Below are 25,801 nucleotides of genomic sequence, written 5' to 3' on the forward strand. Positions count from 1 at the left end.
TAAGTTGTATTATCATATTCTCGATCATCCATAGTGTCTGCTATTTAGTGGTTCTGTGGGGTATAAGGAAGACGGGAATAAGAAGCAGCAGCAACAACAGCAAGGTGGGGTGGAGAAGAGAGGAAATTCCATTTACAGATACAACAACAGATACAGACAGTACTGCCAAAAATACTTTAACATTCTTCCTTTTCCATATCCCTTCTCTGCAGTACATCTAAAAACAAGCAATCCCATTAATCTTTGTCTTCTCTGGCACACTATAGGTTTTCTGTTATCTGCATGTCAGGTTTTAATTCTCACATTCACAGCCTTCAAGATAAAGTACATGAGAACAAATTTATAATGTACAAGACATGGTTTCTTTCTTATACTCTACAAGCTGTGCTATTTGAGCCAGAACCTTTGTTTGATTTCACTAGTGTTTGGTGCTTTTCCAAAGTAAAGGGCAAAATAAACATTCCCTTATCTTCTTATATACTAAGTTAAAAACAGTATATATTCCCCAGAAGATCAAAGTGAATGAATATACTAGCTTATGTTTCTATCTAAACGCTATAGTGCTAGAACATGATTGCTATTTATGGTCACTATAGTATGAAAGCACATGTAAGTCATGAGAGAAAATGTACTTGTAATGGGGCCACTTGCACAGAAATATCTGTAATAGTCAAGTACAGTTTACATTATCATCTAAATTTAATCAGGACTTCTTGTTGTGAGAAGAAACTACAAACTAGGAGGGGTTTCAAAGCAGAACATAAAATTCAACATAAGAGCAAACCTGCTAGTCAGACCACTTACTCTCAAATCCAGAGATCAACTTGCTGTTCCAAAACAAGATTTGAAGACACTCTTCCCTTTTCAGCAACCAGCATTCAATAGCATACTGCCTCTGCACAGTCAATTAGGAGTTTGTAATTTTTTCCCTCACTGTAGCTCCCAGAAGCCCAAAACCCTTGATAAGATTGAGGGAGTTTTAGTCCTAAATTTAAATTGTTCAAGCTTTAAGTCAACAGGTGAAGAATAACCAATATTGAGTGTGCTTCTTTTAACTTCATGAAACAATACTAAAATCACCTCCATTTTCGTAAAGCATCTCAAAAAGTCCCAGAAAATTTACAGGACAGCTAAAGAAACTATTAGAGTCCCTTGACATAAAGCCTATTACTGATGAGAAGTATTCTGGTAAGCTAGGGGTGAGCCACTTCTGGCCCACCAGACATTGTTGGGTTTGAGACCTATTCCCCCCCCCCCCCCCAAATTGGTTATCTTGGCTAGGACTGACAGCATTCATAGTTCCAACATCATCTAGAGGTTCACTAGTTATCTACCCCATGATAAGAGCTGGCTAGCTCACATAATGCCACTTAAGGGTTACAATTGGAGATTCAAACACCTATTTTATATATGAAGCTAGGCTTTAATTTCATATTTTCTATTAGTAATCTTGTCACCTATATTTATACATTTAATAATTTTAAACATGTTGCTAAATAAATCTTTTCTTCATGCTCTGGGGTATTTAAACACCAATGTTATGTTTCTGATGTTTATAATTACTTCATTGCAATTGTTGTAATGGTTGGAGTGTAATTGCTTTATTATTTGCAGATGCTTCATTTAGCTGCTAGTTTGTTATATTGTAGAAATGGATGATTAATTTTGTTAATTAATTTAAATTGGTATTTTAAAAATTACATTTGTTTGACTCTTTTACATTGGACAGAATTGTTATATAATTTGATTTTGGGGTATATCTAATTTTTTTTTTCTGGAATGCCAACCTCCTTGAATACGATTGAGAAAGGTAGTGTACAGATTAAAAATGTGCACAGAATCTGTGAAAGAATTTCAGGAGATCTTTGACACAGCAGTATCAATGCTGGAGTCTATGGGTGGAGAAGTTAGAATTCTTCGCATCTGTTCAAGACAGATTTGTAAAAGCAACATGCAGGCATCTTCACCAAAACCAATGGAATATTATAGGCTAAATGTGTACATCTCTTTTCTGTATTTTTTTCTGCAGTCAGCTTCAAAAGGAGTTTACAAGTCACAAGGAAGTAGGTCAGGAACCACAAGTGTTCCTCCCTATTAATTGTGACTATTTAAAATCTAACTTGAAGAAATGCACAAAACTTTACAATAAATGCCTTCACGATACTAACATACTGATGGCAGAATTTGACCTGTGGTATAGGAAATGGAAAAAGATTGCATGTGCAGAAAAATTATCAAACGCACTGGAAGCATGACTGTGATAAACAGTTTTTTCTGAAGGTGAAGAAACTTATTTAGATTCCTGTAGCATTGCCAGTGTCAACAGGTACAAATGAAAGGCCATTCTCAACTCTTAAACATTTGAAAACATACATAAGAAGCACAATGGGGCAAGAAAGACTGAATAGGCTTGCACTCTTAAGTGTCCACCAAAGTTTATCTATGGAACCTGATTTCTGTCAAAGTGTGTTGATACAATAATAATAATAATCATAATCATAAATCTTTATTTTTATCCTGCTTTTCTCCCAACATGGCTCACAACATATTAAAACAGGACAAATCAAACAGCATATATAACAAATAAAACCATCTATAAAATAAAACATATATAAGAATTTAAAACCATTTAAGCAGTTACTATTGTTGCGAGAACTCATCAATTCAAGTAACATACTTCTCAGCTCATTGCAAGTTAGCCTTCCTATTACTTCAAGTTAGATTTTTTTCATTAAATGCTTGCTTGAACAAGAAGGTCTTCAGCGGTTTTAAAAAAAGGTAACAGGGAAGTGTCTGTTTTAATCTCCTTGGGGAGGGAGTTCCAGAGGGTCGGGGGGGGGGGGGAACCGAGAAGGCCGTCTCTCTTATCACTATCAACTGTATTTGTGAAAGTGGGGGCAGCAAAAGAAGGGCCTCTCCGGAAGATCTTAATGTTTGGAGGGGTTTGCATGAGAAGATGTAATCAGCATGGTAAGTTGAAGCTGAACCGTTTAGGGCTTTAAAGGTCAAAACCAGCATCTTGAAGTGGGCCCGGAAACATATTGGCAGCCAGTTCAGGTGTTGTAGTGGAGGGGGGGGGGGTAGTACGCTCTCTAGGTCTACCACCTGTGAGTAACCTGGCTGCAGATCTTTGGACAAGCTGAAGTTCCTCTGCACTTTTCAGGGGCAGCCCATTACAGTAGTCTAAATAGGATGTAACCAAGATGTAGACCATCATGGTCAAGTCTGGCTTCTAAAGGTACGGTCACACAAGTTTTAATTGTGCAAAGGCTTTCTTGGCCACCACTGATACCTGGGCCTCCAGGCTTAGCGATGAGTGGAGGAGGACCCCCAGACTGTGGCCCTGTCTTTTCAGGGGGAATGTGACCCCATCCAGCACACACTGCTGCCCTTTAACATGATCTATCTTATGCCTGACCAGGAGGACCTCCATCTTGCCCAGATTCAATTTCAATATGTTTGACCTCATCCAGTCCACAACAGCTGGAAGACACAGGTTCCGGATTTGGGCTACTTCCCTGGTTTTTGGTAGAAATGAGTAGTAGAGTTGGTGTAATCTCAGTACAGATGGTACCGAACTCCAAAACTCCAGATGTCCTCTCCCAACGACTTCATATAGAGGTTAAAAAATATGGGGGACCTCATAGGACAAGGACCATGAAGTCAAGAAATATCTCCCAATACCACCATCTGGGTCCGTACTTTCAGGAAAGACCAGAGCCACTGTAAAATTGTGCTCCCAAGCCCCATCCCAGCCAAACGACCCAGAAGGATACCATAGTCCATGGTATCAAAGACCGCTGAGAGGTCCAAGAGAACCAGCAGGGACACATTCCCACTGTCAAGATCTCTACGCAGATCATCTATCATCTACCAAGGTGACCAATGCCATCTCAGTCCCACAGCCGGGCCAATCCCTGAAGTTGCAAGGCCATTGCTCGTTCCAGAACCTTGCCCAAAGAGGGAAGGTTAGAGACTGGGCGATAATTACCCATTTCCATGGGATCCAATGATGGTCTCTTAAGTAATGGTTTTAAAACCACAATTTTTAGGCTAGATGGAAATTTGCCTTGGCTGAGAGAGGCATTTGCCAGCCTCTTTGCCCAGTCTAGTAACACCTCCTCCCCCCCCCCAACCTGTTTGATTAGCCAAGAAGGGCAAGGGTCTAGTTTTTAAGTGTTTCTAACAGACATTGTGGTATTCTATTGTAACCATAAATTACCAATTAAGAGTAATATTCCGTTTTTTAAAGACTTAAAACTTTGTAACTAAAATAGAAATCTGTTTTAATTAAATCTATTTAAAAATATAGAATGAATCGTATGATGCGCTAAAAATGTTTTAACCCCACCCCCACCCCCCAACACACACACATTTTTTTTCCAGTTATGGGTCTGCTACAACCAGCTGCGGTTGTGGTGTTTCCACAATAGCGTCTGGTTTTACAATTATAGGACAATTTTCAATAGCCAAGAGAGTTTGCACTAAAATGAGAAATCCAATTGCTCAAACAACAAAGTAATGTTTACAGTTGTGCCTCAATTAGCTTTTTACCCTAATGTGTTTCTTAGAATATCCAGACTAAAAACTGGGTGGTTCCTATACCTTTAATGGTTGTGTAGAAGAAGGAATCGAAGCAGGTGTTAGTTATCATGCAATCAAGTAAAAAATAATATCTGTTGACGTTCCCTTTTCTGCATAGCTATTAAATGAACATGAGCCCTCTTCAGTCTGCATTCTTGCAATCCTAGGACCATATTATTTTAATCCCCAGTTTGCTGATTTAGGGTCTACCATGTTACATGGAGCTGTGCTTTAAGTAGTTAGTAGAGTTCTGAGAGGCAATGAGCAGTTCTCTAAATCTCAATCATCTCTCTAGTAATTTAAGGTAGAAAGAAGTGTGAATTATGCACCCAATCTCCCTCTTACTATTACAGTGCACAAGGTCAAATTAGGATACTTTTTGTTTCTTCTCCTGTCTTCCAATTTTGTACTAAATTGCCTGCTAAAAGGTTCTGGAGAACTCAAAGCATGTGCATAATATCATAAAACTATTACAGATTTTATTTTTACTTCTGGACTATACAACCATTGTGTTTTCTATTTTCAGCAGAATCTGTCTTCCTGAAAATTTTCAGGCATGCTGTTTTATGGTTCAATCAGTGACATAAATTTGGTTCCTGATTTTTCTACAAATTCTCCCGCAGCTTCTATTGTACAATCTGATGTTGTTTAATTGCTTGTAAAATTGTTTGGCGTTATGGGTTGATGTATTTTTCCTGCTACTAATTGACTATACTTCCAAGATATTGATCTTGTCTTACCCCTTGGGGAAAGAGGCATATAATTAAAAAGTAATTAGAAAAGAGTTTACCTGCCCTTCTCCTTACAATATAAAGAAACCTACAGCATGTATAAAAGGGGTATCTTTCATCTCTATCTCCTTGACCTGTGCCTCTTTGACTTTGGATATCCATGTATAACATAGCCATTCCCGTTTAGATATCCACATTTGTGAACAGGACAACATGCAATATCAGGCGTAGAATCAGAAGCATAGCCATGCTGGCATTCCATACTTAATCCCTATTGTGTAAGTTACATTTGCTGTGTTGTTCACATAGCAACATCTCATTTCCAACTATGGACAGCATACAAAAAGGGATTATTCTCAATCACTTATAGAATCATAGAATAATAGAGTTGGAAGAGACCATATGGGCCATTTAGTCAAACCACCTGCCATGGAAAAAAAGCACACTCAAAGTACCTCTGACTGATTTCCATCCAGCCTCTGTTTAAAACTTTCCAAGGAAGGAGCTTCCACCACAGAGAGTTCCACTGCTGAATAGCTCTTACAGTCAGGAAGTTCTTCCTAATGTTCAGGTGGAATCTCCTCTCCTATAATTTGAACCCACTGCTCTCCGTTAATCTCCAGGGCAACAGAAAACAAGCCTGCTCCATCTTCCTTATAACATAATTTCACATATTTATATGTAGCTATCATGTCCCCTCTCATCTTTCTTTTCTGCAGACTAAACATACCCAGCTCTTTAATAACAATAACAATAACAATAATGTTAGGTCATAATAATAATAATAATAATAATAATAAGGTCACAAGTACCACCTGCCAGTAGTAAAGATCTGATGGAATCATAAAACTGCAAAGGTAGTAGAAAATGAACATGCAAAAAACTGGGACTTTCGAATCCAAAATGACAAAGTTTTGAAATACACTACAACAGATATCATGATTGTGGAAAAGAAAAAAGTTTGGATTATTGATGTCGCCATATCAGGTGACAATCGAATTGATAAAAAACAACAGGTAAAACTCAGCCATTATCAGGACCTCAAAATCGAACTGCAAAGGTTCTGACATAAACCAGTACAGGTAGTCCCTGTGGTAATCGGCATACTGGGTGCCGTGCCAAAAGATCTCAGCCAGCATTTGAAAAAAATAAACACTGAAAAACATGATGTGACATCTGCAAAAGGCCACCTTACTTGGATCTGCATGCATCATTCGAAAATACATCACACAGTCCTAAATGTTTGGGAAATCTTCGACTTGTGATTTTGCAATAAGAAATCCAGCATATATATCTCGTTTGCTGTGTCATACTGTGTTTTTGTGTCAATAATAATAATAATAATAATAATAATAATCTTTATTTATATCCCACCGTATCTCCCCAGGGCAGTTAACAAAATACAGCAGCAAATATTAAATGCCATAAGTGCAGTAAATACAACTACCATAAGTTAAACAATAACACATTAAAACATTGATATAACACAATAATGGAACATTAAACACCACACTACAATTACATTTTTAACTAGACTTAGACTAAGACACTCTTCATAGGACATGGTCTCCAGATGTTTGATCGTTTTAGTTGCTCTCCTCTGGAACACCTTCTGCTAATTATAAATCAAGCACTATAATCTGGGAAATTTCTACCAATTGGTTTGCATATGCCTTTGGCATATACCCTTAATAAATGAATGGAAGCCACTGTGAGAATTAATGTTTAATTGACAAATGAAGAATAGAGAAAAATAGATTCACTTATTCAGTAGAATCTAGGATGAAAATCACAATATAACAGAGATGGAATTTCTAAGGATAGTTAATATCTGAAACTATTTCCCCCACAAATACCTTGTGTCAAACACAATTGACACCCCTTTTGTAGATCATACCTGCTTACAGTATGCTGAGGCCTGTATTTTATTGAATGGGAGAGGCCTGCTTTCTGGACAGGTCTGTCCAAGATCAAAGAGACTGAGTTTTACTCCTTCCTGTCCTGTTTAAAATTTCCACAAACAACATAGGTGGTGAAATAAGGCATTATGGATGTTAATAGGATGAAAGCAACAGCCCATCCACATTTTCATTCTGAAAATAACTGCCCCATTGTTTGGAACACTGGTATGTATCATGAGGATTCCTCCTCTGTCGCGGTGGGAGAATTTTTTTGGAGAAGAATTCTATCCCACAAAGCATAAAAGTGTATTAAGAGGAGGATGGGGCTGTTTTTCAAAAATTTACTCCACTTGTCACAGTCCTCAAAAGGGCCAAAACACCGAAAATGTATTTGCATTTCAAAGTAAGGTCCAGTTAGGTGTCAATGAAGGCTTCCCTTAGGATATGCATACCAGTAATGAAGTAATTTTGTAGTTGCTCAGTCATGACAGGCAAATGCAAAATAAAAAGGCAGCCACCAAGGGAAAAAAACTGTTCTTGATGGTTCATTTTGTTCTAGTTTTGAAATAACTCATAGGAAGTAGGTAGTAGAAGGGTGAGGGACATTTATACATTGTTGGGGATATGGTAGGGAAGGCTTTACTTTAACTGCCTTCTCTCTTTAACATGGAGAAATTGAAGCTTCTTGTCCCAACTGTGATTGGAAATGAACACCTGTCATCATATATCTGAAATTATAGGGTCTAGGAAATGTATTAAAGACACAAGTAAGAAAAAGATAACTCTGTTTTTTAAGTATGCACACTTTGATGTATGTGTATTACAGAATTAAGCCTAGCAGTCAAGACCATGTGGCAACTTCACTCTTATACTTCCTTCTTCCATATCTGTAAACTCAATATTCTTTAAGAACTATATATAGCTTATACAAATCATCTGTAGTTGGTAAACATAGGTGGAGATTTTTGCAAGTAACGACACAGCCAGAAAGTGGAACATATCAGATTAAGTGAATTCTCTGTAGATCTGTCTGCATTACAAAATTTAGTTCCATAAAAGCATCATATTAATAAAATGTCTGCATCAACTAGTCATTCTTCTTTCTAAACTGTACTTTTTTTTAAAAATGGATCAGTATCTCTCTTTTTCCCCCTTTTCTCCATAGGCATACATGTTTTATTGAAAAAATATTACTATGACATTATTCAGAGTATGTTAAGAGTTGATTACAGTAACACTGAGGTAACGTCTTTGATCAAACATGCTTATTGTTGACTGAGAGTGACTAAGAATTATGCTGAATATATCTTAACCAAATACCTAAATGAAAGATAGCAGTTAAAATAAAACATACAGTATATAAATAATTGAAATTATTTAGCTGATTCTGCCTCCAAGTGTTATTTATTTATTATTTATTTATTTGGGGTTCTTTTACCCCGCCCTTCTCACCCCGAAGGGGACTCAGAGCGGCCTTACAGAAGCAAAGGCACCCTACGATGCCTGCATCATAAAACAATCATACATAAACTTACATCATATCATAATATAATTCACAAAGTGCATGCATTAATTATCATAAAATCAATAAAATCAATAACAACAAATACAAACCCAATTTCTCCTTTACATGGTCAGCATTTTGCTCATAGATCTAATTTTCGTTCCATTTCATCAATCCTGCTAGTCTTCCTCGCCTGATTGTCTGATTTAATTGCCAAGGTGCCCAAAGGCCTGGTCCCACAACCACGTCTTCACCCTCCTCCTGAAGGCGAGGAGGGATGGTGCTGCCCTGATTTCCCCCGGGAGTGAGTTCCACAGGTGAGGAGCCACCACTGAGAAAGCCCTGCTCCTCGTCCCCACCAGCCTCACTTGTGAGAGTGGTGGGGTCGAGAGCAGGGCCTCCCCAGATGATCTCAAAGTCCGGGGTGGGACGTAAAGGGAGATACGTTCGGACAGATACACTGGACCGGAACCGTACAGGGTTTTGTAGGTCAAAACCAGCACCTTGAATTGTGCTCGGAACTGAATCGGCAGCCAGTGGAGCTGACACAACAGGGGGGTGGTAGGCTCCCTGTATGTCGCTCCGGTGAGCAATCTGGCTGCCGCTCGTTGGACTAGTTGAAGTTTCCGAACAGTCTTCAAGGGCAACCCCACGTAGAGTGCGTTACAGTAGTCTATTCGGGATGTGACAAGAGCATGGACCACCGTGGCCAGATCAGACTTCCCGAGGTGTTGATTCTCCATATAATGCAGCAGGCTGATGGACCCCTTATCAGACCCCAAATCATTTCCTCATGGAAGTAGTCCATGAGTATCCTAGTTGTGGTTGCAGCCCCTAGAACTTTCAGTTGCTCACCTGCAAAGTGACGCCAATAACCTGCACCAAAAAGAAAGAAAGAAAGAAAGAAAGAAAGAAGGAAGGAAAAGAAAAACTGAAGCAAGTTCAGCACAAGAGCTAGCAACTGCAGGAGAAACCAGAAAACAATAGTTGAGACTTCACCATATGCAGATAAAATACTGAGAAATTTCTTTGGAAAGGAGTAAACCAGACCCACTCGGAGGTAAAGTCGCTCAAGTATTTTAGAACTACCTCTGAGGATGCTTGCCATAGATGCAGGCGAAACGTCAGGAGAAATGCCTCTAGAACATGGCTCTATAGCCCGAAAAAACCCACAAGAACCTATTTTAAAAATGTTACTTCTTTATTTTCTCTAATCTCCCATTCTTTAGCAGAGCCTTATTATATCTTTGCTTTAGGCATCCTGGAGGGAGATGGATAATCATAAAAAATTGCTGATGCAGAAATCTTTCTCTACAAAAAGGTCTTCAACGCCTTTCTTTGCTAATGGCTGGGGGGAGGGGGGAAATTAATCTCAAACGATTTAGCTAACATGCATGCATAACAATAAAATGTATTTAAACAAAAACTGTCGTATGTCATGTGCACCACTAAAATACAGTAACACTATATAAGGAACTAAATAAGGTATTACCACATTCCTATTTCTCTCTCTCTCTCTCTCTCTCTTCATCCTTTTAAAATTCAGACAGCATTATTTTATTTAGATTTCAAGTTTATTTAGTTCAATGTACTCAATCTACTTCCTCTGAATATTTTTGCTAATGCATTGACTTCCCCAAAAAAAAAAATATTCAGAAAGGTTCACCAAGGTTAATAGAATCAGTTCTGAATTTCAACATTTCACTGTGACAAGTTGCACATACTGCAAAAAGTGTAATTTAATCCAGTGTAAATCCCAGTGAGTGGGAAATGGGAAATATTCCTAGGTAAATATAGGACTGCATATTATTGAAGAAAATTGTTTATTTTCTTTGCCTTTGAAAACCTGTTTTGAATGCATGCTACTTAGCCATTTCACAGAATGTTACTTAGTTGCAATTCACTATCACTTTGTTCTGCCCCCAAATGAATACATAAGATAGGAAGGTATTACAATGGTAAGCACAACAAATATAATAAAATCAAGGGTGGTACATAGCAAAAAATAGCACTGAAGAATAATTTTGATGCAAAGGACCCAAAAAGAATGCAGAGATGGCCAGAATGGTGGAATGTAGTGGATATTTAAAGAAGTTTGTTGCCTGAGAAGCTTACTTTGTTTCAAAGTCTCCACTTGCATCACAATACAGTGTTGAAATGTAAGAATGTCTGAAGCAAAGTTAAAACTGCAAATGAAATGGGAAATGGCTAGACAGGACCATTTCCACCCTTCAGGAATGCACAGCTACAAAGTATGCAATAGAGTGTGCAAATCTACTTCAGAAATTCACTGAGCAATTCAAAGACTTCCTTGCACAGGAAATGAAATTACAGCCTTTCTGCCACCTTTCAATGTGGAAGCGAGTAATGTACCATTACATTTTTCAACATGAGCCCTTGGCACTGCAGAATGACAGTGAACTGGAAGCTAAGTATAGTCAGAAGGAATGTTCTCATTTTTTTTCAAATGATGAGTAAGTACTGGATATTCAGCATATGGAACAGTATCTCGATTTGAAACTACTGTTATGAGCAATTTTCTTCAAGATAATTCTAAGAACCATGTTCCCACTAACACAATACCGTATTTCATTACATAACACCCCCATTTTCTGACCCCCCAGATTGGTTTTTTTTCCTTTCTTCAAGTAATAGTCGTGCCCTTGATTCACCATCTTAAAACATCTGCTTTATTTTCCCGCTCATGAGCCTGCCCCCTTCCAGCTACAGTGCTTCATTCAGTTGGAAAGAGTTGGGTGCATGGGCGAATGAAGCTCAGCTGAGTTAAGCCCAGTAGCTGAAAGTTGCACACCCCTTTTTTCAGCCAAAAAGGGATTAAAAAGTGCAACTATGTATCCTTCTGGGACACCTCACAGGGAGTGTCTTGGAGGTACTGTTCTGCAGTGGCTTCAGTCCTTCCTGGAGGGTCGTTGCCAGAAGGTGTTGGTGGGAGACTCCATTGCTCTGTGTGGTCCAGCAGGGCTCAATACTGTCTCCCATGTTGTTTAACATCTATATGAAGCCATTGGGGGAGATCATCCGGAGTTTTGGAGGTCAATGTCACCTGTACGCAGATGATGTTCAACTCTATCACTCCTTCCCATCTGCTGCTAAGGAGGCTTGGCAGCTGTGACGATGAGAGTGAATGAATTGAAATTGTATCCAGACAAGACAGTCAAAAGGCCGAACAGGGTATATGGTTACAGTCTGTGCTGGAAAGGGTTACACTCCCGCTGAAGGCTCAGGTTCGCAGTTTGGGAGTGATCCTGGATTCATTGCTGAGCCTGGAACCCCAGGTCTCAGCAGTGGCCAGGGGAGCTTTTGCACAATTAAAACTTACAGTATAGATTACTGTAACGCGCTCTAAGGTAATGCTCAAGATCCTGCAAGGAAGACTCCAGCAATACATGGAGTGAGAGTTGCCAGATGTTCAAGCTGGGTTTAGAAAAGGCAGAGGAACGAGAGACCAGATTGCCAATATCCGCTGGATAATGGAGAAAGGCAGGGAGTTTCAGAAAAACATCCATTTCTGCTTCATTGACTATTCCAAAGCCTTTGACTGTGTGGATCATAATAAATTGTGGCAAGTTCTTGGTGGGATGGGCATACCAAGCCACCTTGTCTCTCTCTCCTGAGGAATCTGTACAAGGACCAAGTAGCAACAGTCAGAACTGACCACGGAACAACAGACTGGTTCAAGATTGTACTCTCACCCAACCTTTTTAACACATCATGCGAGGTGCGGGGCTTGATGAATGCAAAGGTGGGGTGAAAATTGCTGGAAGAAACATTAACAACCTCAGATATGCAGATGACACCATTCTGATGGCCGAAAGCGAGGAGGAGCTGAGGAGCCTTCTAATCAGGGTGAAAGAAGAAAGCGCAAAAGCTGGGTTGCAGCTAAACGTCAAAAAAACCAAGATTATGGCAACAAGAATGATTGACAACTGGAAAATAGAGGGAGAAAATGTGGAGGTCGTGACAGACTTTGTATTTCTAGGTGCAAAGATTACTGCAGATGCAGACTGTGGCCAGGAAATCAGAAGACGCTTACTTCTTGGGAGGAGAGCAATGTCCAATCTCGATAAAATAGTAAAGAGTAGAGACATCATACTGGCAACAAAGATCCGCATAGTCAAAGCCATGGTATTCCCCGTAGTAACCTACGGATCTGAGAGCTGGACCTTAGGGAAGGCTGAGAAAAGGAAGATCGATGCTTTTGAGCTGTGGTGTTGGAGGAAAGTTCTGAGAGTGCCTTGGACTGCGAGAAGCTCCAACCAGTCCATCTTCCAGGAAATAAAGCCTGACTGCTCATTGGAGGGAAGGATACTAGAGACAAAGTTGAAGTACTTTGGCCACATCATGAGGAGACAGCAAAGCCTAGAGAAGACAATTATGCTGGGGAAAGTGGAAGGTAAAAGGAAGAGGGGCTGACCAAGGGCAAGATGGATGGATGGCATCCTTGAAGTGACTGGACTGACCTTGAGGGAGCTGGGGGTGGTGACGGCCAACAGGGAGCTCTGGCGTGGGCTGATCCATGAGGTCACGAAGAGTCGGAGACGACTGAACGAATGAACAATTGAGAACTAGGTCAAAAAACACTTTATAAGAGATCTTTTTTAAAAAAAAAAAAGAAACACAGACACACACACACACACACAATACACTGTAGCTATGAAAGTGCTCCCATTCTTTTTCATTTTGGTCTTTAAAATGTGATTTTATCAAGGTTACCCTCATATATAGAGAGCTATATATTGATCACTTCTTTTTCAGTATTGCTGATGTAGGAAGTTGTTAGAAGGCTTTCTGATAAATGTGGCTTGTTGAAGGCTGATAAATAGTGCAGTTCTATTTTTATTCCCATGAAAGTCAGGTAAGGGTTGTATCCAAAGTATTCTGAAACAACTCAAATTAAGCTTGAGATGTCATGTAAGATGCTGGTACTCCTACATCAGTGGCGCAATGGGTTAAACCCTTGTGCCAGCAGGACTGAAGACCGACAGGTCGGAGGTTTCAAATCCAGGGAGAGAGCAGATGAGCTCCCTCTGTCGGCTCCAGTTCCCTATGCGGGAACATGAGAGGAGCCTTCCACAAGGATGGCAAAACATCAAAACATTTGGGTATCCCCTGGGCAACGTCCTTGCAAACGGCCAATTCTCTCACACCAGAAGCAATTTGCAGTTTTGCAAGTTGCTCCTGACATTACAAAAAAACTAAAAAAGAAAAACAAGTAACTGTTAAAATTCCAAATACACCTGTTTTCAAAGAAAATCCGTATTCCCTAATGCAGATCCAGTTAACAAATCAAATTTTTATGAGTGTTTAGGCATCATTGACATTAATGTTTAAATTGCTACTAGTCAATGGCTCAGATTCAAAAGGGATCTTCTAAAGAGAATCTCCTTATTCCTGGAAATATCTGTTTGCGTGGTAATAGAAGAGAACTGCCCGAGAAAGGTTGCATAAACTCAAAGAAGCCATTTTGAGCAGAATGGAAGGAAGGATGGAAGGACAGAAGACACACAGTCATGTAAAAACAGACAGAATTATCATTCAAGAGATAACTTCTCATTTAAGAAATAAAGAGATAAGAGAAGGCAAGAAGTTTGATTTAGCCTGAAGACTAAATTTGATCTTCTGGACCCAAACCTGTAGTTTTTATTACCATATTTTTCAATGCAGGACAGACATAACACCCCCCCCCCCCCAAATTAAAATGGACTATCCTTCTCTGTCTAGGCCCTGTTTTGGAGTCCACCTAGATAATTGAACAGGACCTAAAATTCTTATCTGCCATTCTTTGATCTCAAGGCTATCACCAATTGAAGGTTATGTTGATAATGTCAACTGAAGCTCTGTCATCCACAATCCAAAAGGTGGTGATTTTCATTTATATAAATAATAATAATAATAATAATAATAATAATAATAAAATAAAATATTTATATTCTGCTCAATCTCCCCGAAGGGACTCAGGGTGGGTTCCTGATTTAGATATTTTCCCCACACTCTCCTCCTCCATCTCTTTTGTCTCTCATCTTCTATGCTTCCTTACACATTTATTGCAAGACTTTGCACACATATTTTCTTATCAGCTGTAGAATTCTCATGCTGATTGCAGAATATATTATGTAACTTTTTATTGTAGAACAATTACATTAATGTGTTACATATTAATCATTTCACTTACTCTATTTTCTTTGGCTATAAACTGCAACATCTGGGTTGGCCTACCTTTACACCAAAAACAAGAATAAATAAAGCAAAGGAAGAGGAACTTTTAACACAAAAATCAAGATTTCAGACCACAGACCACAATTTATGCACGTAACATTTGTATACCACAAAATCTAAAGCCCTATGGATGGCTTATAACAGACAGCTCTGAAACACAAGATGTCATGTATAAATTGCTTGCATTATACAGTTTATAATACTTTACTGTACTCAAATATCAGATTGGGCAATTGAGAATATTTGACTTGTCAGCTGATTGATATGTCAACTCTCCAAAGCACCCTCTGGGTGATGTGATATGAGGGATTGTATAGAAAAGAATAATACATGCAAAAATCCATATTGCATACAGTAGCATTCTTGGTTTACACATGGAAACTACTGGATGTGAGCTTTCAGAAACAACCTTACTACTGCAAATTACATTATTGTACAGTAACCACCATCACCTCTGCCACATACACTGTGTTGGGAATATGTTAATAAAAGCAATAACTAAACAAAACTAAAGGCAATGTTAGTTGATATACATACTAAAGAATAAATTTAAAACACATACAATAATTTAAATAACTATGAAAAATATAGTTTATCTTCTATGTTAATACTCTAAGATTCACTTAGCATATCAGGTAAAATCTACTTCTGATTAAGCCACGACCATCATTTAATTACTGCAGCAAATAAAGCTTTAATATCGTCTTCATGAGCAACAATAACAACATCAACAAGACTTATTTCATTGTCTTCAAATGTCAAACTATCAAGTGCTGTATAAGGCAACAGTCAAACCACAAATAAACTGATATTCTAGTCCTTCCTTCCACACAAGGACTGGCTGGCAGTTTTACAATAAATTAAAACGGAAATCTTCAGCAGATTTGGAACTTCATTTAAAGCAATCTATCAGGCGTAGTTTCATTGTAACCTATATCACCATAAAAGGTTAGCAACTTGAACCATTTTCCATTATTTAGAAAACAATGACAACTGGAGAATAGAGAATTACATTTCCACAGTGTGCAAAAAGCAAGTTTTTTTTTTAAAAAAACAACCTGTTTTCAGGCAAAAAATAAAATAAGCACATTTGAACGGTAAAGAAAAATCCTGCTGTTAATCAGCTGCTATGATTGAGATGGCAAGGACAGAAGATTTTTTGGCAACATATATCAATTTTGACTGACATGACTCCAAGCAGCAGTCAGTATTCCAGCAGTTTCTGTGTCTGCAAGCTCTGGACTAAAGAGGACTCACAGCATGGTGACAGCTATTATATCATCCATGGCAGGGCTGGAACCAATTAACAGGCTAGAAGACAGCCAACTATGGATTCTTATGTGAAAGTTACCTCAGTGACTTTTGACTCTAACAACAGAAGAGTTTTGTTGCAACTACTTAAAAACTAACAAATTTTACATAGCAAATTCTGGCAGATTGCAGCATGAAATGGATTGCAGTGTACGCCAAATAAAATTTGTTAGTCTTTAACGTGTGCTAAAAGTGTTCGTTAGCGTTTCTGCATCTGACCATCTCCTTCTTACTTTAAATTATTTCCTGTGATTCACTGGTGAGCAGAATCCCAACTCAGATGTGGAAAGAAAAGACTTCCCCTTATAACCATTTAGTAAAAATAAAGGTAAAGGTTTTCCCCTGTCATTAAGTCCAGTCGTGTCCGACTCTGGGGGTTGGTGCTCAGCTCCATTTCTAAGCCGAACAGCCGGCGTTGTCCGTAGACACCTCCAAGGTCATGTGGCCAGCATGACTGCATGGAGCGCCATTACCTTCCTGCTGGAGAATTGATCTACTCACATTACCTTCCTATTGATCTACTCACATTTTGCATGTTTTTGAACTGCTAGGTTGGCAGAAGCTGGGGCTAACAGCAAAAGCTCACGCCATTCCCCGGATTCGAACCTGCGACGTTTCGGTCAACAAATTTAGCAGCTCAGTGGTTTAACCCACTGTGCCACCGCGGGCTCCATTATAACTGCTTAGTTACTTGAATCCCCAAAGATTAAAAAAAACCCAGACTTTTATTTATGCCCTATTGGCAGGACCATTCCTGGTCTGTTGCAAGGGGAGAGGAAGGCTGACCTTTCTGTTTATGTCATGTATGAGTAGTCTCTGGCTCATGGTTGTTCCTCATCTATGGCTAGTCAGCCCCAATCCCAAGCCCAGACTTTCTCCATGCAGAGAAGCACTGAGGAACGGATTCTTTTTTTTTTATAAATAATCTTTATTATTTTCCAGTATAAAAAAAACCACAAGTCATCACACACAAAAAACAACAGCAGTTACCACGAATATCAATCTCACTGACAGGCAGGTTGTTGACCGTATTACTTGTACCGATGTATAGCGGTAACCTGGACTCTACTGCCCGCCCTCCTCTCCCCCCCTCACTCATGCATACCAATATAAATACTAGAACATACTATGACATACTATAACATACTATAACATACTAATACTTACTAACAATTGACACTCATTCAGATTGACTTCCAGGGTCGTCCGCAAACACAGTTTCCCATTGTCTGTAATTAAGTATTATTTCTATATGATTTACTACTCATAGAGGTCTTTCACTGTCTTGGTTTCGATGGCCCTCATGGGCCTGTTTGTTAGCTATTCTACTAGTACTTTATGTTATCCTTCTTTAAAAAAGCTAGGAATTTACTCCAATCTGTCTTAGTATTTGTTGTTTCCTTCTTCCTAAGCAATTGTGTTAGGTGATCCATGTTCATAATATCAGTGGCCTTGATGATCCATGACTCATATGTTGCTGTTTCCTTGCTTTTCCATGTTCTGGCAATACAAATTCTAGCCGCGGTGGTAAGGAAAAAGAGAATTTTTTCATCGTTTCCGTTGATATCTGGATTGCACATTCCTAGTAGATATATTTCTGGACTGAAACCTATTTCGGTTCCTAATATTTCCTTAATTTTTTGGTGAATGATTTTCCAGAATTTCTTTATCTTCTTGCAATCCCACCACATGTGCATGAATGTGCCTTTTTTCCTCTGGCATCGCCAACAGGTCTTATCCGATTTTCCTTTACTGTATTTTGCTATCTTCTCAGGGGTCAGGTACCAGAGGTAAAACATCTTGATCCAATTCTCTTTGATTTCGGTGGCGTATGCGTATTTAAGTTTTTTATTCCATAGTCCTTCCCACTCTGACATAGTGATTGTTCGCCCGATCATCCTGGCCCATTTGATCATCACCTCCTTGACCTGTTCTTCTTCAGTCGCCCATACTAGTAGTTGCTGATATAGTCTTTTGATCGTCTTTTTCTCCGTTTTCAATATCTTATCCCATATTTTCTCTTTTGTCTCGAAGCCAATTTTTTTATCTTCTTTGAAGTTTTCGTTGACCTGCCAGTATTGCAGCCATGAAAATTTGGGGTATGATTGTCTTATTTCTTCAAGTGATTTTAGTTTTATCCCTTGGTTGTCCGTCTTTAATAACTGTCTGTACGTCGGCCATTTTTCATTCGCTGATTCTCTGTGTTGCTCTGCTTCATTAGGGGCTATCCACATGGGCGTTTTCGTATATAGTCTTTCCTTGTATTTCCTCCATGTTTTCAGTAGTGATGATCTAAGCGGGTGGTTGTTAAAGTTTCTTTCTCTTGTTGTTTTCTCTTTCCACAGATAGGCATGCCAACCTTTGGCTAGGTCTTCTCCTTCCAGTGCGAGTAGTCTTTCGTTTTTTAGTGTTGCCCATTCTCGAATATGTGTTAGTGACGCAGCTTCATAATAGAGCAGTAAGTCAGGTAGTCCCAGGCCTCCCCTTCTAGGTTCGTCACAGAGGTTTTTTAGTTTGATTCTGGCCTTCTTATTTTGCCAGATAAACCTATTCATTTCCTTTTGCCAGTTTGTTATTGTTTTTGTCGACTTGATCACTGGGATCATTCGGAAGAGGTATAACATTTCCGCCAGGATATTCATTTTGGCCACCGCGATTCTACCTAGAAGGGATAAGTCCAGTCTTGACCAGTATCTCATTTTCTCTTTTATAGATTTCCATTTGCTGTCGTAATTGTTTTTTATGAGCTGAGCGTTGCTGGTGGTTATGTGTATCCCCAAGTATGTGACCTTTGACGCTATTTCCACCCCCGACCTTTTTCTTAATTCCTCTTTCCTCTCCCTTGACATATTTTTGATCAGGAATTTGGTTTTATCTTTATTTATCCTTAGTCCTGCCACTTCGCCGAAGTCCGTGAGTTCCGCCCACCACTTCTCCCATTGGCTCAGGGGGTCTTCTATGATGCACATCACATCATCGGCGAATGCAGCCACCTTATAGTTGAAAGATTTTACTTTTAGCCCTTTGATCTCTTTGTTATTTCTGATGCTGTCTAGCATAACTTCTAGGGTCAGGATGTATATTAATGGGGACAGAGGGCAGCCCTGTCTGGTTCCCCTGTTTATGTTTATTGGCTTGGATGTTTGCCCATTTACAATGATGCATGCGGTCTGTTGCGAATAAATTGAGGAACGGATTCAAAAGCATCAGGATGTTATAGTTGGTGGGTGAGCAGGCGGGGGCCTGATTGCTTTTAAACCATCTTACAATGTAGTCCTTATGTTCTTATTTTTAAGAATTACTTAGAAAATGCAAATATATTTCCGTGAGATATTTAATGACAATTGCAAGTCTGTATGAAATATTTATAGTATAAATAATTTGTTACTGCAGTATCAGTAACATTATTTGTAACTCCTCTCACTTCCAAGCATATAAATGGCAAAGTGAATTTGTCTGGGCATAATCTCTCTTCAAACATACTAGAGCTACCTGTGAAATTCACGAATATGTAATGCCTTCTAACAGTCTGTGCATTTATTTCAAGTATTCAAGCCTATGAAGATCAAAGGTACATCCTATCATTGTTCATTTACTGGTTTCATTAAAATTCATGGTATATTATTTTTAACAATGGACAGTATCCAATCAGCTAATCAAACTTCAAAGATAAACTGAAAGGACAACTACATGTCAACATTATTTATCTTACCTGACAAGCAGATGTAGGTTAGATATTCACCCTGACCTCCAGTTGCTAGAAAAGGAATCTTTTTCTTAGTTCTTCTTTTTACTTGGACTGCTCCCAACATCCTTTCATCATGTGGAGCGAAAACTTCTTTGCTGATAGCAGATTTGGCACTCATTGTAGATCAGAGACAGAGGAGATAGGTGGCCTTCCTAAAATAAATTTGTATAGTAAACCTTTGTTCCTTTAAGATTTTCAGCTTATATAGTACACAGGCTTTCTTTCCTCTTATTTCCAGTTAAAGTACCCCCCCCCCCCCCACCACCACCACCAGCAGCCTTCACTGATGTCAGCACTGGCTGCCTATGACAGTCAGAAATTCCCACTGAGCTCTGAGACTGTCTGGCAACAGCTATGGTGGAAATACAGACCTAATCCATCCCTTTTTCCTTGCACAGCTGACAACAGTGAACAGGGAATAGTGGTGATGGCAGCCTATGTGGACAGCTGACTAGTTTGATCAGAACCAGTCCTGCTGTTCACATTGGGCTGAAACCACAGGACTGCTCTGTAGCTTTGGTGAAATTCTTGAGCATATCCTGACTTTACTTAAAAGAAGGATAAATAAACTGGACCCTTTAATAAGTATAGGAAGCGACAGAACATCATGAAGACAGCAAGGAGCTAAATGCACAGTGAGTGCAGGCTATTAAATCTATGTAAATGAGCCCTATACACATATGGAAGATGTGAACATAAAACAATGTGTTTAGTCGAGATTAAAAGACAAGATTGCAAGACCCTTAGTACTGGTCAATTGAGAAGAAATGCCATCAAGCCCTTTTATCGGAAATCCTGTCAATGATCTTTCATTCATCTACTTGCTATAGGGGAAAGTGAAAGGGCCTCTGACCTTTCTTTAATCTCTTCAATGTGGCACCACTTTTGACCTTCTTGAATGCTTGGGCAGGAAAATGGCAGGAGAATTAGCTCATGAGTTGGGACTGAAAAGTTTGGGGATTAGCTATACAAAAATAAAGCAGTGAACCAATGAAGGCAGTCTTGTCTAGATGAGGTTTACAGAGCAGGAGCTTTCAGAGAGAAAATGCATTCCTGAAATTGTGATTCCACTTTGTACTGTAAGAGCTCATCACATGATGTAATTGCCTCATTTGTCACATTCCATCCCACAGGCCTGTAAATTGCAAAATCATTTACCATACTAAAGAAAATTAATTTCTGTTGTAGGAGTAAGCAGTTTTGGATCAAAAGTGTCCCCCCCCCCCCCCAAAAAAAGTTTGAATACATAGATTTACATGATAAGATATTTTAGAGATGGGACCCAAGTTTAAATATAACATTCATTTCAGGAATTCTATCAGGATCTATATATAGCAAATGAAGCACCTAGAAAGAAAGTTGAAGAGTATATAGATAAACACTGTAAAATAAAGATCCAAGAAACAGATAAATTAATTATGGAACAAGCAATATCAGAGAAAGAGATTGAGAAAATTATAGACAATTTAAAACCTGGAAAGACTCCAGGACTGGATGGGTTGGGGCCAGAATATTATAAAAAATATAAAACATTATTCATACCTAAATTAAAAGATCTATATAATAAAATAATAAAAGGAGAAAAAAATCCGCCATCATGGGAACAATCATTGATCACCTTGATATTAAAACCCAATAAAGACCCTACAGACCCAGGATCGTACAGACCTATCTCATTAATATACCAAGATGCAAAAATATTAACTGCCACACTGGCTAAAAGGATGAATATATTTATATATAAATATATTAAAGAGGATCAGTGTGGATTTATAGGAGGAAGGTAAATATCAAATTTAATGGGTAGGGTATTAAACGTAATTCATAGTATTAAAAAAAGAGTGGCAGGAGTATTAGCTTTGGATATTTATAAGGCATTTGATAGTGTATCCTGGCAGACAATGAAATTAATATTAGATAAATTTGGATTTGGAGAAAAATTTATAAACCTAATTGATAAATTATATTCAAAAAATTATATGCCCAAGTAATGGTGAATGATGGTTTAACAGGGAATATAGATATAACATGAGGCACGCAACAGGAATGTCCTCTTTCCTCAATTTTTTTTGTTGCAATTGTAATGGAACTATTAGCTAATGTAATAAGAGACAACAGTAGTATAAAAGGAATAGGAACAAAACAGAAATATAAAATAAATTTGTTTGCAGATAACACCCTTTTATCAATAGAACATCCAATAAAACAATGGGAGAAAATCGAGGCTCATTTAACAGAATTTGGATTAATGACAGGGTTACAAATTAATTGGAACAAATCAGAAATGATGATATTTAGTTATTGAGAAGAAGAGAAAAAATATAAAACAGGAGGGGAAAATTAAAATTAAAGAAAGAATTAAATATTTAGGAATAAATATAACTAAAGATTTTAAAAACTTAGAAATAAATAATTTAACCAAATTAAGAAAGGAAATTGATAAGAAATTACTGGAATACAATAAGCTCAAATTATCATGGTTCGGTAGGATAGCATTAGTTAAAATGAAGATATTACCCAAACTAAATTTTCTATTTAGAATGCTACCTGTAGAAATTTCAGATCAAGAATTAAAAATCTGGCAAAACATGTTAAATCTCTATTATAATGGGAACAAAAAAGCTAGAATAAATAAAAGTTTATGGTATAAATCACAGAAAGAGGGAGGTCTTGGACTACCAAACCTCAAGTTATCATTCAAATCAAATAAGATATATAGTAGAAAGTTTAGCAAAACAAAAGAGCTTGGAGTGGCTGGAAGAAGATGATAAAAAATTAGAACTGAAATTAGAATACATTTTATAGGGGTAATAGAGGAAAGGGTAAAAAGAAATGGTATAACAATCCCCCTTTAAAAATATTTTAGAGATTTGGGGGAGATATAAAAAAAACCCTAATGCCAGGTATTTCTCCTATCATGCCAGTTTTAATGACAGAAAACTTCCCAGAAAATTTGAAAAAAGAACTTGAAGAAGAGCTTAATGGAAGAGGTTTAATGAAAGTAAAAGACTGGGATCTGAAAATGGTAAATATGGAAAGGATAAAAGAGGAATTAAGAGACTTAGATAGGTACAAGTACCTACAATTGGGTAAATGGTCAAGTGATATAAGGAAAAAGTATAATGGAGGTAGGAAATATACAAAAATAGAAAAGATGATAACTCAAAGGGAGACTAAAGAAGAGAATATAACATTAAAAGGTACAGTAAGTGATATCTATAAACTATTAATAATGAACGAACAGCAACAAGATTATTTGAAGGAAGTATGGGAAACACTTGGGGGGAAATGAATAATCAAGAATGGGCAAACATATGGAATATGAGAATACTAAAAAATATGTCTATAAGAATTAAGGAAAATTACTACAAAATGATATGGAGGTGGTATCTAACTCCCATTAGATTAAATCAGATTAATAAAAAATACTGAAAACAATGCTGGAGAGGTTGTCAGGAAATAGGGACGTACCTTCATATGTGGTGGTCATGTAATATTATACAAAAATTTTGGGAAAGCATATTCAAGGAAATAAGAGCAATAATAAAAATAGATTGCGATTACACCAAAATTAGCATTATTACTTATACATGATAATATAATTCCCTTACAAGAGGAGAAAGAATTGGTTTCTAATTTGATAACAGCAGCTAAATTGTTAATAGCAAAAAACTGGAAAGAAAAAAAGAAATTCAATTACAAGAATGGTATAGGGAAATGTGGAATATAGCAATTAATGATAAGCTAACTTGCAATATTAAAATTAAAAGTGGAATATGTAAACCAGGGGTCCTCAAACTAAGGCCCGGGGGCCAGAAACAGCCCTCCAAGGTCATTTACCCGGTCCTCGCTCAGGGTCACCCTAAGTCTAAAAACTATTTGAAAACACACAACAACAACAATAATCCTATCTAATCAGCCAAAAGCAGGCCCACACTTCCCATTGAAATACTAATAAGTTTGTATTTCTAAAAATTGTTCTTCATTTTAAATATTGTATTGTTTTTAAGTATTTTTGCACTATAAATGAGACGTGCAGTGTGCATAGGAATTCATTCATGTTTTTTCTAAATTATAATCCGGCCCTCCAACAGTTGGAGGGACTGTGACCTGGCCCTCTGTTGAAAAAGTTTGAGGACCTCTGGTCTACAACTTCCAATGAGTGAAAATAGGTGTCCAACAAGCCGACGAAGCAAGTCCAAAGCTATAGCAGGTATGCAATAAAATAAATGTAGAAAAAAATAGCATTCTCATACAGGAAGATCTGACATATGGTTTATTGTGCCATTCTTACAGCTTTATTCAGGAAACAGGGTTAACACAATCTGGAAAACTGTGTAGTAGTAATTCATAGCTCAAAAATCTCCAACAGAAACAGGAAATTCAACAAACATTATGTTGTCAATTGTGCCAAAGTAATTACTAAATGTTTAGATGGACACATTTCTCCAGCAGCCAAATCCAAATGTAGCATGTAAAACAACTGGCATATAATCTTTTAAGTAAAGATGCACAGTACACTATGTTCACAAGGTATCTCTTTCCTTATTTCTTCTGTAAACAAAGCTTTTGTCTCACAGCTTCCTTTTTCACTGAACAATTAACATCAGAAAGAAACAAGTGTTTGTTGCCAAAAGTGTATCATGCCTGTCAGGCAGGTGTGCTAAGCAAGATCCCACCCCCAAAAAGCACTCCATTAGCATCATGTCTGAACTGGAGAAAGTGATCGCCTGCTAACACTGAGGGCTCATACACTGTATAACCAATGCTGTATCACACCACTTTAATTGCTATGGCTAAATGTGATGGAGCCATGGAAACTGTAACTTTATGACATCGTTAGTCTTCTCTCACAAAGAATCATCAAACTACAAATCCAAGGATTCCATACTACTGAGCCATGGCAGCTAAAGTGATGGCCAACTGCATACATTCTACAGTATAGATGCACTGTATGTAAAAGCTGAAGCAAAATATGTTAGCTGCATACCCAGCTGCACAAATAGCTGGATTGTGCAACCAGGTTCTCAGGAAACTGTGTCATTTATTATCAGTATATTTATCCTACAGATATACAGGTGCCGAGAATTTTTTAAATTAACTTACTTTCTAATGATTTTATGTAATAGTTTTTATATTTGAAATGGTACATCCTAATGGTACTGTGAAATGGACAGTAGAAAAGAATTTAAAATCTCTCTATATAAAAATGCTCTGTGCATAATGAGTACCTTAAAAACAAAAGAACCAATAAACGAAATCACACCAAATTTGGCAACAAAACGTCTCATAACACAAGGAGTGACCATCACTCAAAAAATTATGATTTTGTCATTTGGGAGTTGTAGTTGCTGGGATTTATAGTTCACCTATAATCAAAGAGCATTCTGAACTCCACCAACGATAGAATTGAACCGAACTTGGCACACAAAACTCCCATGACCAACAGAAAATACTGGAAGGGTTTGGTGGGCATTGACCTTGAGTTTGGGAGTTGTAGTTCATCTACATCCAGAGAGCACTGTGGACTCAAACAATGATGGATCTGGACCAAACTTGGCAGAAGCACTCAATACACTCAAATATGAACACAGATGGAGTTTGGGGGAAATAGACCTTGACATTTGGGAGTTGTAGTCACTGGGATTCACAGTTCACCTACATTCAAAGAACATTCTGAACCCCACGAACGACAGAATCGGGGCAAACTTCCCACACAGAACCACCATGACCAACAGAAAATACTTAAGGCCATCCGACCCAACTCCCTTCATCAGGGCAAGAA

At 38.0% G+C, this 25,801-nt stretch overlaps 1 protein-coding gene across 5 annotated transcripts in view; it reads right to left on the reverse strand.

Annotated features, from left to right (window-relative positions):
* The window catches only part of STXBP6 (syntaxin binding protein 6), a 96,133-nt gene that overhangs the window by 47,109 nt on the left and 23,223 nt on the right, over positions 1 to 25,801 (reverse strand). For 4 of the 5 annotated variants that reach the window (XM_060759783.2, XM_060759790.2, XM_060759796.2 and 1 more), the window contains exon 2: positions 19,981 to 20,168. The exons of the other annotated variant lie outside the window; for it this stretch is intronic. In XM_060759783.2, coding sequence (XP_060615766.1) covers positions 19,981 to 20,134 — 154 coding nt within the window. In that variant the 5' untranslated portion in view covers positions 20,135 to 20,168. The remainder of the gene's footprint in view (positions 1 to 19,980; positions 20,169 to 25,801) is intronic. 5 annotated transcript variants of the gene reach the window in all.

The sequence above is a fragment of the Anolis sagrei genome, chromosome 1 (genome assembly GCF_037176765.1).
Source record: "Anolis sagrei isolate rAnoSag1 chromosome 1, rAnoSag1.mat, whole genome shotgun sequence".
NCBI classification, from domain to species: domain Eukaryota; kingdom Metazoa; phylum Chordata; class Lepidosauria; order Squamata; family Dactyloidae; genus Anolis; species Anolis sagrei.